Source organism: Oncorhynchus keta, chromosome 21 (genome assembly GCF_023373465.1).
Source record: "Oncorhynchus keta strain PuntledgeMale-10-30-2019 chromosome 21, Oket_V2, whole genome shotgun sequence".
NCBI classification, from domain to species: Eukaryota; Metazoa; Chordata; class Actinopteri; order Salmoniformes; family Salmonidae; genus Oncorhynchus; species Oncorhynchus keta.
In genome coordinates this window covers 31,912,202-31,926,465 of record NC_068441.1, presented here as the reverse complement: position 1 = coordinate 31,926,465, position 14,264 = coordinate 31,912,202, and the positions used below count along the sequence as shown (strand labels likewise).

Below are 14,264 nucleotides of genomic sequence, written 5' to 3'. Positions count from 1 at the left end.
AATACGTTAGGAGATGAAGAAGATCGTGTTCTTCATTTCACATGTCACATCATTTTTTATTATAAAGCTACCGATAGTCCCCAGTCATGTGGTGTTTGTTTACAAGCACAAAATTATGAGAGAACGGAGCCTTGTGAGTCACATGCTGTTGTGCAGCACACGTCAGGTGATCTACACTGAGTGTATAATATATTAAGCACACCTGCTCTTTCCACATACCAGATGAATCCATGTGAAAGCTATGATCCCTTATTGATGTCACTTGTTAAATCAACTTCAATTAGTGTAGATGAAGGTGAGATAGGTTAAAGAATATTTTTTTAAGCCCTGAGACATGGATTGTGTACCATTCAAGGTGTTCCTAACCTTTTGGTATTCTCAGTGTAGTTGAAGTATGGAATTCACAACTAAGTGTTTTCCAGCTAGATATATTATAACTATTAAGTGAACTGACTAAAATGTCCTAAATGCTTTGCTTTGCAGTTGTGCATTTGGGTTTGCTAATAGTAGCTAGTTAGCTAAGTGGGTTAGCATCTTCCAAAATCAAGCTTCACTTGGTAATAGCATCTAATATTGTGGGTATAATTGTTTTAATTGTTTAACATTTATTTAACTAGGCAAGTCAGTTAAGAACTAATTATTATTTATAATGACGGCCTACCAAAAGGCATCCTGCAGGGACGGGGCTGGGATTAAAAATAAAAATATAGGACATAACACACATCATGACAAGAGACACCACAACAATACATGAAGAGAGACCTAAGACAACAACATAGCATGGCAGCAACACATGACAACACAACATGGCAGCAGCACATGGTAGCAGCACAAAACATGGGACAAACATTATTGGGCACAGACAACAGCATAGAGGCAAGAAATTAGAGACAACACTATGTCACGCGAAGCAGCCACAACTGTCAGTAAGAGTGTCCATGATTGAGTCTTCGAATGAAGAGATGGAGATAAAACTGTCCAGTATTTTTTTTTTCTGGGGGGTTCTTTTTACCTCTTATATATTTTGTGATATCCAATTGGTAGTTACAGTCTTGTCCCATCGCTGCAACTCCCGTACGGACTTGGGAGAGGCGAAGGTCGAGAGCCATGCGTCCTCCGAAGCACGACCTCACCAAGCTGCACTCCTTGACACACTGCTTGCTTAACCCAGAAGCCAGCCTCACCAATGTGTCGGCGGAAACACCGTACAGCTGGCAAAGTTGGCGTGCATGCGCCCGGCCCCCACAAGGAGTCGCCAGAGTGCGATGGGACAAGGATATCCCAGCTGGCCAAGCCCTCGCCTAACCCGGACAACGCTTGGCCAATTGTGCGCCGCCTCATGGGTTAAACCCGGATCTGTAGTGACGCCTCTAGCACTGCGATTTGGTGCCTTCGGCCACTCCAGAGGCCCCAAAACTGTGGAGTTTTAGTGGTTTTTGCAGCTCATTTCAGTCACTAGATGCAGCGAACTGAAAATACGAGCGACCCAGGGATGTGTGTGTTTGGGGACCTTTAACAGAATGTGACTGGCAGATGTTTTTTGTGGGTTAAGTTTAAGGAGATTCTTTAGCACCTTAGACTCAGTGACTGCCTGCAGGGAGAAACTTTGTAGTGGGCAGGGGAAAAAGGGGGAGGAGCATCGGGGCTGGTCGCATTAGAAGGGGTGGGAGATGAGGAAACTTCAGACAGGCAATGAGGCTAAAGAGCTCAGCCATGTGCTCCTTGTCAGAAACAACCACAGCTGTGAGGAAGAGGGTTTATTCTCCAGATCTTTAACCGTTTTCCAGGACGTATTGGAGTTAGACCAACAGAGAAAGAACTGCTCCTTAACCTCTCTAGGGTACGTGGGTCCCACCTCGTACGCTAGTGTCCCACCCATAATTAAAATTCCTCAAACATACAAGTATTTTACACCATTTTAAAGATACACTTGTTGTAAATCCAGCCACAATGTCCGATTTCAAAAAGACTTTACAACGAAAGCACACCAAACGATTATGTTAGGTCAGAGCCATGTCACAGACCAACACAGCCATTTTTCCAGCCAAGAGAGGAGTCACAAAAAGCAGAAAGAGAGATAAAATGAATCACTAACCTTTGATGATCTTCATCAGTTGACACTCATAGGACTTCATGTTACACATTACATGTATGTTTTGTTCTGTAAAGTTCCTATTTATATCCAAAAATCGCATTTCACATGATAGCGACCTGCGTTCCATGGCTTCTCTACAGACATGAATTCTCCAGTTGGAACTTTATTGAAGATTAATGGTAACAACATCCTAAAGATTGATTCTATACTTAGTTTGACAAGTTTCTTCGACCTGTAATATAACTTTTTAAAGTTTTCGTCCGACGTTCGGATGGACCTGCACCAGCGTTTGGATTTGTGTACTAAAAAAAGTAGCTACTTGGACATAAATAATGGACATTATCGAACAAATCAAGCATTCATTGTGGAACTAGAATTCCTGGCAGTGCATTCTGATGAAGATTGTCAAATGTAAGGGAATATTTATAATGTGATTTCTGATTTCTGTTGACTCCAACATGGCGGATAATTTCATTTATTTTCTGAGCGGCGTCTCAGATTATTGCATGGTTTGCTTTTTCCGTAAAGTTTTTTTGAAATCTGACACAGCGGTTGCATTAAGGAGAGGTATATCTATATTTTCATATCTAACAATTGTATTTATCGACATTTATAATGAGTATTTCTGTAGAATGATGTGGCTCTGCAATTTCACCGGATGTTTTTGGAACTAGGATTGAAACTGAGATTTTTTTTATATAAATAGGAACTTTATCAAACAAAACATACATGTATTGTGTAACATGAAGTCCTATGAGTGTCATCTGATGAAGATCATCAAAGTTTAGTGATTCATTTTATCTCTATTTGTGCTTTTTGTGACTCATCTCTTTGGCTGGAAAAATGGCAGAATTTTTCTGTTTAGTTGGTGGTGACCTAACATAATCGTTTGTGGTGCTTTCGCTGTAAAGCCTATTTGAAATCGGACACGGTGGTGGGATTAACAACAAGATTACCTTTCAAATGGTATAAGATACATGTATGTTTGAGGAATTTTAATTTTGAGATTTCTGTTGTTTTGAACATTGGCGCCCTGCACTTTCACTGGCTGTTGTCATATCGATCCCGTTAACGGGATTGCAGCCCTAAGAAGTTTAATGCAACCGCTGTGTCAGATTTTAAAAAACTTTACGGAAAAAGCAAACCATGCAATAATCTGAGTACAGTGCTCAGACAACAAATCAAGCCAAACAGCTATCTGCTATTTTGGAGTCAACACAAGTCAGAAATAGCATTATAAATATTCACTTACCTTTGATGATCTTCATCAGAATGCACACCCAGGAATCCCAGTTCCAAAATAAATGTTTGTTTAGTTCGAGAAAGTCCATCAGTTATGTCCAAATACCTCCTTGTTGTTCGCGCCTTGAGTTCACAAATCCAAATTCATGACGTGCGATCACTAGGTGCAGACGAAAAGTCAAAAAGTTCCGTTACAGTCCGTAGAAACATGTCAAACGAAGTATAGAATCAGTCTTTAAGATGTTTTTAACATAAATCTTCAATAATGTTCCAACTGGAAAATTCCTTTGTCTGTAGAATTGCCATGGAATGCAAGCTAACTATCACGTGAATGAACGTGGCCAGCTCGTGGCTCCCTGGCAGACCTCTGACTCATTCAGCTCTCATTCGCCCCCACTTCACAGTAGACACATCAAACAAGGTTCTAAAGACTGTTGACATCTAGTGGAAGCCCTAGGAAGTTCAATATGACCCCATAGGCCAAGAGTTGAAAAACTACAAACCTCAGATTTCCAACTTCCTGGTTGGAGGATTTTTCTCAGGTGTTTACCTGCCATATGAGTTCTGTTATCTTCACAGACATCATTCAAACAGTTTTATAAACTTCAGAGTGTTTTCTATCTAAATCTACCTATATGCATATTTTAGCTGTTATGGCTGAGTAGCAGGCAGTTTAATTTGGGCACGCTTTTCATCCAACATTCCAAATGCTGCCCCCTACCCTAGAGAAGTTAAAGTAACTAACTTTGGCCTTCCGGATTGCCTGAATGCACTTATTTCTCATTTGCCTGAATGAGAGCCAATCAGCCTATACATGTGTCGAGCCTTTCGCCAAATGGAATTATTGAGGTGGAGTAATTCTGCTCTGAGCAGCCATTACAAACACAGGCTGTGAAACAGTGAACACTACGGTCATTAACCTTTCTGGGTGTTTGGAGTCATGCCTTGTGGGATTGGTAATAATCTGAGAAAGATTTAGGGAGTCCCGTTGCTTTACAACTTGTTCAGGTGGTTTAAGCATGTCCCAGTTGAAGGGAGAGAGGGAGGTAGATGGAAGGGAAGAGAGGGAGGGAGGTGGAAGGTTATGGAGGGAGGGTATGGATGGATGGAGGGAGGTGGAAGGGTATGAGTGAGAGAGGTGGAAGGGTAGAAAACACAATGACTTGGGGGTAAAACAAAGGCTTCATTACTAAGCAGTCTATGCAATACACCACACACACACACCATTAGATTTGCAGACATAAAAACATCTAACCTCATTTACCCAGACTCCCATTCAACACAGTTTGTATTGTCTCCAGCTCCATCATTCCCCGTCCAGGGTTTTCCCAATGGGTATCCGGGGTATCCCATGAGAGCTGAATCCTCCCAGCCCTCTCTAACTGACGATCCCCATGGCCACAGCCTCATGGGCCTGGATGACCAGGTAAGATTGACCCCTCACCGCTCCATTGTAGTTTTCACATTCTCGTGACGAACCGAGCTGCACTGTAACCGCTGGTTACTCCTCACCTCGCAATGTGTGTAATATCCTCTCTGAGTCCTTGCTAATCTTGCTCTCGCTCTTTATCTTTCTCTTTCTCCCTCTCTTTCTCTCTCCCCATCTCTGCAGGTTCACACCTATATGAATACTGTTACTGTGGATGGGGAACTCTCCAGTCGACACTGTGTACACTCTCTACCTGAGGTGCGGCCCACCTCCTTCAATGAGTCAACCCGAGGAGCCATCCCTGTCGGGGGCCAAGGAGGTGGGAAGGCCAGCATGCACTGCTGCCCACTGGAGGAACAACGCAAGGAATCCCAGGTATTTCTCCAGCCCTCCTCTCAGGAGGTCAAATTCATGCTGGGACCCACCCCTGCACAGCGCCACCTGCTAGAGAGGGAGAGGCACGGGGGCCACAATCCCCATCTCATGCTGCCTGTAGAGGGCACCACAGGCTCAGAGGCAGAGGGGGACGAGCCTCCTCTGCACTTGTGCAACTCCCACTCCTACCACCACCCTCACTATCATCATGTGATGCACCGGCACCCTGGCCATGAGCACCAGGAGGGCTGCCAGGGCAGCCAGCTCACCTATGAGAACATCAACGGCCTGAGAGGGGGGCGCCGGATGAGACTCAGCCCCAGCAGCGTGTCCCAGTCTGTGGGCTCCAGCAGCAGCAGTAGCACCACCGGAGACAGTCACGCACAATCACACCCACACCCCCTCCGACCGCACCCCCACGGCCCATCCTCTCTGCCACCTCAGGGGTATCCCTGTGAGCGGGGCGTAGGGATGGGCGGAGGTCACCGGCGGACAGCTCTGCTCAACTACGAGAACCTGCCGTCGCTGCCACCGGTGTGGGAGTACCGCGCCCTGCATAGAGACGAGGAGCAGGATGAGGATGACGAGGAACAGGATGAGGAGGAGTACGACGAAGAGGAAGAGGATTTTGACGAGTACGACTTTTCAGAGGGTCCTGGGACACCCAACGGGTACCACCAGGACGGGCTGGGGAGGGGGGGGATCCACCGTGACGCCCTGCAGAACTATGTCAACACAGAGCAGGTCCAGCCCAGCCGGCTGCGACATGCCTGCCCCCCTCACCTCCAGACCTGCCACCCCCAGTCGGACCGTGGCGGACGAATATTCAGCTTTGATTTCCGTAGGCGGCCGGGAGGAGGGTTTGGTCGGGGAGAGGGCTGTGAACACGGTCATATGACCCCATCGAGGCAGCTCAACTATATCCAGGTGGACCTCAATGCAGAACTGCCATGCCAGGCCCTCGGTGGGGGGGAAGCCCAATCTCAGCACCAGCCACTACAGCCACAGCACCAGCGCCTGCCACCCCTCAAATGTGGCCCCCAGCAGGCCCCACGGCGCAGTGAGTTCTACGCTGTGATCGACCTGAAGAAGACAGCAGCCATGTCCAACTTGCAGAAAGCCCTCCCCCGGGACGATGGGACGTCGAGAAAGACTCGCCACAACAGCACAGACCTGCCTCTGTAGACGCAGTGAGGAGGAGGAGACAGAAAAATGAAGGGAGGGAGAAGAGAGAGAAACAGGCTTGGTTGGACAGACTGGTATAAGTAACTGAGCAGCACACTGAACCCCTCACTCTCATCCAGCCATCCGTCTGTCCTTTTCTGTCCTTTTCTGTCCTGTTCTGTCCTGACCTGACCAGTTGGATCATATACAGGTACCTAATTAGAAAACTAATTGAAACCTATCCGTACATATTCCACTTGATGGAGCGAGATTGGTTTGAAGTTGCAATATTATTATGGGTCACTTTCTGACTGTGATGAGATGCTGTCTGAGTTAGCAGCAGAAACCTTGGTCGTGATCTGCTGGGTTTATAGTTAAAGCCTTTAGCTGCCATTGTTTTTTGGTCCTCATTCCATTATCATTCAGTGTTGTTGTTTTATTTATTTTACGTCCCTGTTTACGAACATGGACTACTATCGAGTACAGGTTTACTAGTCCACATTGTTAAATTGACAGAACATTTTCTGATATGAAAAATAGTTTATTATTCCCTCAATTGTATTCTAATAATGTGCGTTCTTCACCTCACAAGCACTTCTTTTGGCCCAGTGACTGATAGAAAGGACAGATGATGATATATATTTATAGCTATCTGCCTTCAGGAATTAGTACAGATCAGTACAGTTTGCACATAATCCTTTGGAATTGTAAAATCGTACATCCTATCGAGTATTATATTTTGAGTCTACAAAAGACCTCACAGCAGATTTCTTTTTTTTTATGTATAAATTTTCTCTCTCCTCAAGATTAAATATACATTTTTCACGTTGAAATTGTATTTAAAATGGAAATAATAGTTGTCCTTCATATAATGATAGTGTGTTGATAGACGTTCAGCATCCTCTACTGTCCCCCTACACACAGATTATTGAATTGACCTCTGACCACATATCATTCCCACTTGAATAAGGAATCCATATCTAATTTCTAAACTATGCTTACCTTTGCACTTTTTACCTTCGGGGTCAGACACTGGCCACTGATGTCCCCGCAGTTCAGAATCCCTCTGCCCTGGAGTAACAGTAAGGTTGTGCTTTGACAAACTCCTTAGAGATGGTGATGTCATCACACATGCCCAAACTATGTATGAATGTTGTTGTTTTTGCAACATTATAGAGACCAATAGCAACTGGAATTTTTCAGAGCAGAATTTGATAATGGCTTGACAACCTCACATAAAAAAAATAGGTCTTCTTGTTTACTATTTTATTAAGTATCAGATTGGTAACTGAGGGTCTGAGGGGAATATATCACTATGTGTAATGTTAGCTATTTATGGAAAGTCTATCAGTGAACATTTGACTGAGGATATTATTTTATTTATTCATTCATCGAGATGTCTATATTGTGATTGTTTTGCAAAAAAATGTGACGACCAGTTTTTCATAATCCAGTCAGTTGGTGATTTGGAGACCAAAGTATCACCAGTCATCAGCAGACTGTCTGTGACACCATTGTAATACCATTGTTATGCCTGTAATTAATAACAATACATTCTGAAGAAGACTGTATTAACATATTAAAGTGCCAAATCTTTACTGTTACCTGTATGAACATTATGAATCAAATCAATGTTCCATTAGGATTTGTAGAAGAAAACTTGAGGGCTAAGAGGCAAGAAGGAGTTAGCCTACATGTCAAAAACAAAACAAAAGTTGGGCCAGTTTATTAGGTACATCTATCTAGTACCGGGCTTGACCCCCCTTTGCCTCCAGAACAGCCTGAATTCTTCTGGGAATGGAAACGTTGCTCAATTGGTATCAAGGGATTTTGCATGACGCAAAAGGAACCGGGATTTGTGGGATCAGGCGTAAAAAAATTAAATAAATAATAACTCCTCAATTTTCCAGTGTGCCCACCGGGGACACTTCTTCTTGTTTTTTCTTCTTGTTTTTAGCTGATAGGGATGGAACCCGGTTTGGTCGTCTGCTGCAATGGCTCATCCGTGACAAGGGCCGATGAGTTGTGCGTTCCGAGATGCCGTTCTGAACACCACTGTTGTACTGCCCTGTTATTTGCCTATTTGTGGCCCCGCCTGTTTGCTTGCACGACTCTTGCCATTCTCCTTTAACCTCTCATCAACGAGCTGTTTTCACCCACAGGACTGCCACTGACTATAGATGTTTTTAGTTTTTCGCACCATTCTCAATAAACCTTAGACACTGTCGTGCATGAAAAGCCTAGGAGGCCGGCCGTTTCGATCATATCACGCTGAAAGTTGCTTAGGTCACTCGTTTTGCCCAATTCTAACATTCAATTGAACAGTAACTAGATGCCTGTCTGCCTGCCTTATATAGCAAGCCACGGCCACGGTACTCACTGTCTGTAGGAGCGAACCATTTTCGTGAACGGTGTGGTGTACCTAATAAACTGGCTCTGGGTGTATGTATCAAGAGTAGGAGTGCTGTTCTAGGATCAGGTCTCCCCTGTCAATGTAACCGTATTCATTGTGATCTAAAACGCAGCATTCCTACTCTGTGATTCTTGATACATATGGCCACAGGGTTTAAATTGTTAACCCTGTGTACTCCTCCTCATGAATCTCTCTAGCTGATTCTTAACTGGGCAAGAAAGACACATTTCACCTCATAGGCTAGGTTATACATCGACAGCCATATTAGAGTGAGACAAAGGATTGGTTGGATCTATCCAGTCATCACAACTCTGCTGGTTTTATGCTGCTATAAACATATTGAGACAGTATGTAAGCTATTTGTCACAGAAGTTCAGACCGTAAGAAGAGGTCGGGGCGGTAGTGGCTGTGCAGGATTGTACACCATATTGTTTAGTATGTGGAACTACCATTATTTTATTCTTCACTCAAGATCACTGCATATGGGCTACCGGTATGGAAAGAAATTTGTTTTTAATTCAAGGAAGTTGTAATTTCTCATTTCCATTTCTTATTTCTCCTCATTGGTGTGATAATCATCCTACCAAACCTTGTTTTCATTACGATCTGGCTGTCTAATCTGAAGTAAAGTGGCTGAAGGTGCAGCACAGGCCTAGCAACTATAATCCACATAACTGTATTTCATCTGATGGAAAAAGATATGTAGGTCGACTCACTGTGGGCATTTTTCAGACAGGGATATATCCATTTGTACACATCTTTTCATGGTACATTTTAAAGGGTGTTTACATTTCGCAATAATGGTTTAATAGAGTTGTATTGATTGAGATGAGGTTTATTCAGTCCAATGTGTGTGAGGTTTGAGGTGTGTTGTTGATGGATCTGCAGGTCTGTTGTACTTGATCCCTATTTTTATGTGAATTGTAACTAAGACCTTCCTCTGTCAGGCCCCCTGTTGATAATAATGCAGCTTTATTGTATACATGCTTAAATTAGAATGTGGAGAAATGCATGTTTCTGTTTTCTTGATTGTCTTATATACAGCAGATTTGCGCTTATTTTACATCTGACTTAACTGTGCCATAAAGGACTGTTGCCAAGCTTTCTGCTAGATGTGTGTGGTGGCTCTTGAATGTTGAAGCCTTTTAAAGGGCCAGGTTAGGTATCAGGAGTCGTATGGCCAAGATATCTGTGTACTGTATTTGACTGTTGATCTAGGCCCATTCATTAGTCAGTCATTGTTATCAATTTGGTACACAGGAATAGTACCTTAAGATGTGGAAGTGTACCCTACACTAAAGTCATACTGTATCTTGTTATATCAATGTTGTCACATTGATGTACCTTCAAAATGAGAGAAAAGATTAAGGATTGGCCAGTAGTGCTAAGCGATTAGTCGACATTTCGGGTTTATGTTAAGTTTTTAATTAACAACATAGGCTCAATTATTTTAATTCCATTTCGTAAATATTTTTTCTTGCTCTTACCAGAGAAAGATGCCAAAGCGAGAGGTTTCACTGTCGCCAAAATATGTCCAACATAAGCCCAATTCCTTTCTATGGCCTTATTTAGGACTTAAGCTTGTCGCCTGCCTTACGGGTTTTGGGACAACGACACCCATTGTTAGTGCGGAGACTTCATTACGTATTGATCTCTGGCTCAACTTGGGGTTTGTCTTCAGAGATCAAGTATGAACTGTGGGACGTTGCAGGGAGGGGGTAAATAACTACAATGACCAGAATCCTTTGCGCCTTCAACGGCCTGTTCACATTGGTTCAAGCCTGTGGGACCGGCAGAATTAGAAGGAAGGGAAAGACAGAAGTTCATAGAACGCTTCACGAATGAGGGAACAGTTGTTTAGGTATCTACCCGACCGACAATTAATCGAATCAATTGATAGTTGTTATTCATCAGTCTTAAAAATGTGCCTTATCTACTTTGAAGAACTACTAGGCTGCTAGCCTAAATAGGATGACTCTTTGGGGAGCACAGAGATAGATGGATAGATGGCTGGCTGCTAATGTGTTGATGATTTGGGATTAAATAATAAATCATAAAAAATGATAAACTGGGTGGTTTGAGCCCTGAATGCTGATTGGCTGACAGCCATGGTATACCACGGGTATGACAAAACACTTATTTTTACTGCTCTAATTCCGTTGGTAACAGTTTATAATAGCAATAAGGCACCTTGGGGGTTTGTGATATATGGCCAATATACCACGGCTAATGGCTGTGTCCAGGCACTCCACGTTGCGACGCACTTAAGAACAGCCCTTAGCCATGGTATATTGGCCATATACCACACCCACTATATTTATTGCTTAAATATACACTACTGAAATATTTGATTAAGGATGGTGCATTGAAAAGTGGTAAATAGTCATGGGCAGTCACTACCATCATTTGGGTTTTAATAATAAATAATAAAGTCATCGTACTAAAAACAAATATGGAATATACTCTACCAAAATATGTTATTTAAAGATGCACTATGCAGAAATTGCACTGGCATTTCCTGGTTGCTAATATTCTAATAGTTTTCCTAATTTCAGTTTATGTATAAATCGCTGTGAAATATATTTTCCAAAAACAAAAATATTGTATTTTCAGCTGTTTGAAGCTGGTGTACAAAACCGAAAGTAAAAGACGCATAACTAAATTTAAGAATGATTTGAATAAAAATAGTTAACATAAAACCGATTTACTGCTTCTTAGACTTGCTTTCAATGACAATGACAGACCACAGCTTAATAAGTGATAGTAATAGGCAGTCACTACCATCAATTGTTGTTTTCTGTGTTTTTACAGCATTCAACCCACATTAATGTTTTTTTTAAATCGAAAACCGTGATTCTTTTCTCAAACCGAAACCAAACCGACCTCAAAAAGAACTAATCGCTCAGCACTACTGGCCAGTAACACATAAAGACCTTTATGAGCTATGTACGGAGCTATAGAAGGATGGGCTCATTGCAATGGCTGAAATGGAATCAATGGAATGGAGTCCGTCATGTGGTTTCCATGTTTGATACGTTCCATTAATTCCATTCCAGTCATTACAATGAGCCCGTCCTCCTCCCACCAAGCTCCTCTGGTGTATATGTATATATATTCCACCAGCCTCCTCTTATATACACACGTATAAACTACAACTTAGTGGCTTAAATGTGTATCTTAAAATAAAGTTTTACCATATTTAATTCAAACAACAAGTTTTTGCCCTCTTTTCTGTAAATTCATTACAACTGCCTGACGGGCAGATCGCCATCAAGTGGTGTTTCTTGCCACAATGATGGGATTATGGAAAAATAAGTCATTTTCCTTCCACAGCCCCTCGAAATGCCACTCTAGGTCCATACTGCACTTAGTGCCATAATGTTACCAAGGTACTAACAAAGTAGCCCCAAATCCAAGAAATGTTACAGTGACTTGGTACTGTATTTTCTAAATGTTTTTGTTTTGTTTATTTATTTATTTACTATTGAATGCATGTGTGATATCCACTGGTGGGTGACGATGATATTGACAGGAGTCCGTTATTTTCATCCAGTCACATGCTAAGCTAACACTCTTCTATTCCAATAAGACCAGATCAATGGAACCTGTTGAACCTGTATGTTCATGGTGATAATAATATGTATGAAATGGAATTTGTGCTGATTGGTTGATAGACATTTTGGGTGGGCCAAACTAATTGACTGTGATGTACACTAATATTGACTGAGTGCCAAATGTCCTTGAGTACTATGACTTTGACCAAAGGTCAGGGACACACCTTGCAGAGACTCACCAGGAACTCTATAGGACTCTCCTTGAGAGACACCCTCTGGTCTTGGTTTTACCTGCGGTATGAATGTAATAAGCAAAGAGAGACTCTGTATAGATGAAGGGAAACTATGCTTAATGTTTCTATCCTTGCTGAAAACAGAAAAGTGAGTGTTCAAAAGTTTTCTCAACTTAAAAATTTGCTATGCGAGTTTCTTCTTCGTATATATTTGCATTTCTTGTAAGTATGTGTCTCTCGGTATGTACATAATATATATGGGTATGATGCAGTGAAGGTCTTCTCTTGTCTTCATTGGAGCTACTGTAACTAAGCTATTTTTGCTACATCTGTTGAAATGTGGAAAGATGAAACTCATAGCATCTCATTATATTTGGGGAATAAAAAATGGCATATACCATCACTCTGAGAGAAGATGACCTGTATAATATAGGATGTTATCTGTACCCGTCCTGTCCCTGTCCCAATACAAAACTAAACAGGCATGCCATTTGGTCAATTCAACTATTTTCATGAATGCCATAATGGTGAATACATGCCATTTGGTGAGAATTATGGTATATAAACCATTGAAGAGTGTGACTTGTACGAAAAATATGTATGTGACTAAATGTAATGTCAACATTAAAATTAAACTGTAAAGAACATAGTCATCAAAATAACATAACATATTTTTTTACACTGAATCATTCCATTGGAAGAAATGATCAATAGCTGCCTGTACCTGTTAAAATTGCCCTCAGTAAGATTGTAGTATTTACATTTCAATGGAATATTACTTCATAATAATCTTGTTTTACAAAGAACCTGAAATTCAACATTACATACATTTTTAGACTGCTTTTGGCAGGTGAAATATTGTTTACTACCTTACTTTGAGCATGCACTTGGTGTCTGCCTGTGTAACACATTTGATCATTTTTTTGTACAGAGAGCATGGTCTTGTAAGTACTAGAGATTTTGATCCAGCTGTAAATATGCTTTATATAGTTGTCTTGCTGTGTTGATATGTCTGTCTTGTTTCATGGCTAATGATCCATTGTATCAAAAAGAGGAATCTCACAAATAAAGAAGAGCTTTTATTGTTTTTATTTCGTTTGGTGTAAGTAATATAAGATGCTAGAGGAAAGGTTGCAACTGATCTTAGGATCCATAGTTCATGTTTGTAGTGTTAACAGAAGAACCCATCCTGTGTAACAGAAGCTAACATTGTGAATGTTATTGAGCATTGACATCCTATAGGCCAGTGTTCTGGAGGTGACACTAGTTTGGTCACTTCTACAGTGCTATTTTGAAGCAGACCCCCAAGGAGGAAAGATTGTAGAAGTAGCTTACCAGTCCCTGATCAGAGTATATGAGCGGAGTGTGCCCAATTTGAATGGAACGTGGAGCAAGATTCCAAAAGGCTAGATTGTCGGCCTTCTCGCCCGCTCACTTCAGGAGCTCAGGGCATGCCTGCCTCAGCATTTATTTTATTTTATCTTTATTTAACTAGGTAAGTCAGTTAAGAACAAATTCTTATTTCCAATGACGACCTAGGAACAGTGGGTTAACTGCCTTGTTCAGGGGCAGAACGACAGATTTTTACCTTGTCGGCTTGGGGATTCGATCTTGCAACCGTTACTAGTCCAACGCTCTAACCACTAGGCTACCTGCCGCCCAATTTGCAGTCTACTTGTGTGTTGCTAATAGCCCCTTGCTTTAGCTACTGTCATGCAGTTCGCTAAATATTTTCATAAAGAAACTGATAAAACACACA

General features: G+C 41.9%; 1 protein-coding gene across 3 annotated transcripts in view; it reads left to right on the top strand.

Annotated features, from left to right (window-relative positions):
* The window catches only part of LOC118400471 (fibroblast growth factor receptor substrate 2-like), a 57,618-nt gene extending 44,026 nt beyond the window's left edge, over nt 1-13,592 (top strand). For all 3 annotated transcript variants that reach the window (XM_052473708.1, XM_035797375.2, XM_052473706.1), the window contains 2 exons: nt 4,639-4,763; nt 4,950-13,592. In XM_052473708.1, coding sequence (XP_052329668.1) covers nt 4,639-4,763; nt 4,950-6,326 — 1,502 coding nt within the window. In that variant the 3' untranslated portion in view covers nt 6,327-13,592. The remainder of the gene's footprint in view (nt 1-4,638; nt 4,764-4,949) is intronic.
* Nucleotides 13,593-14,264: the final 672 nt, after the last annotated feature.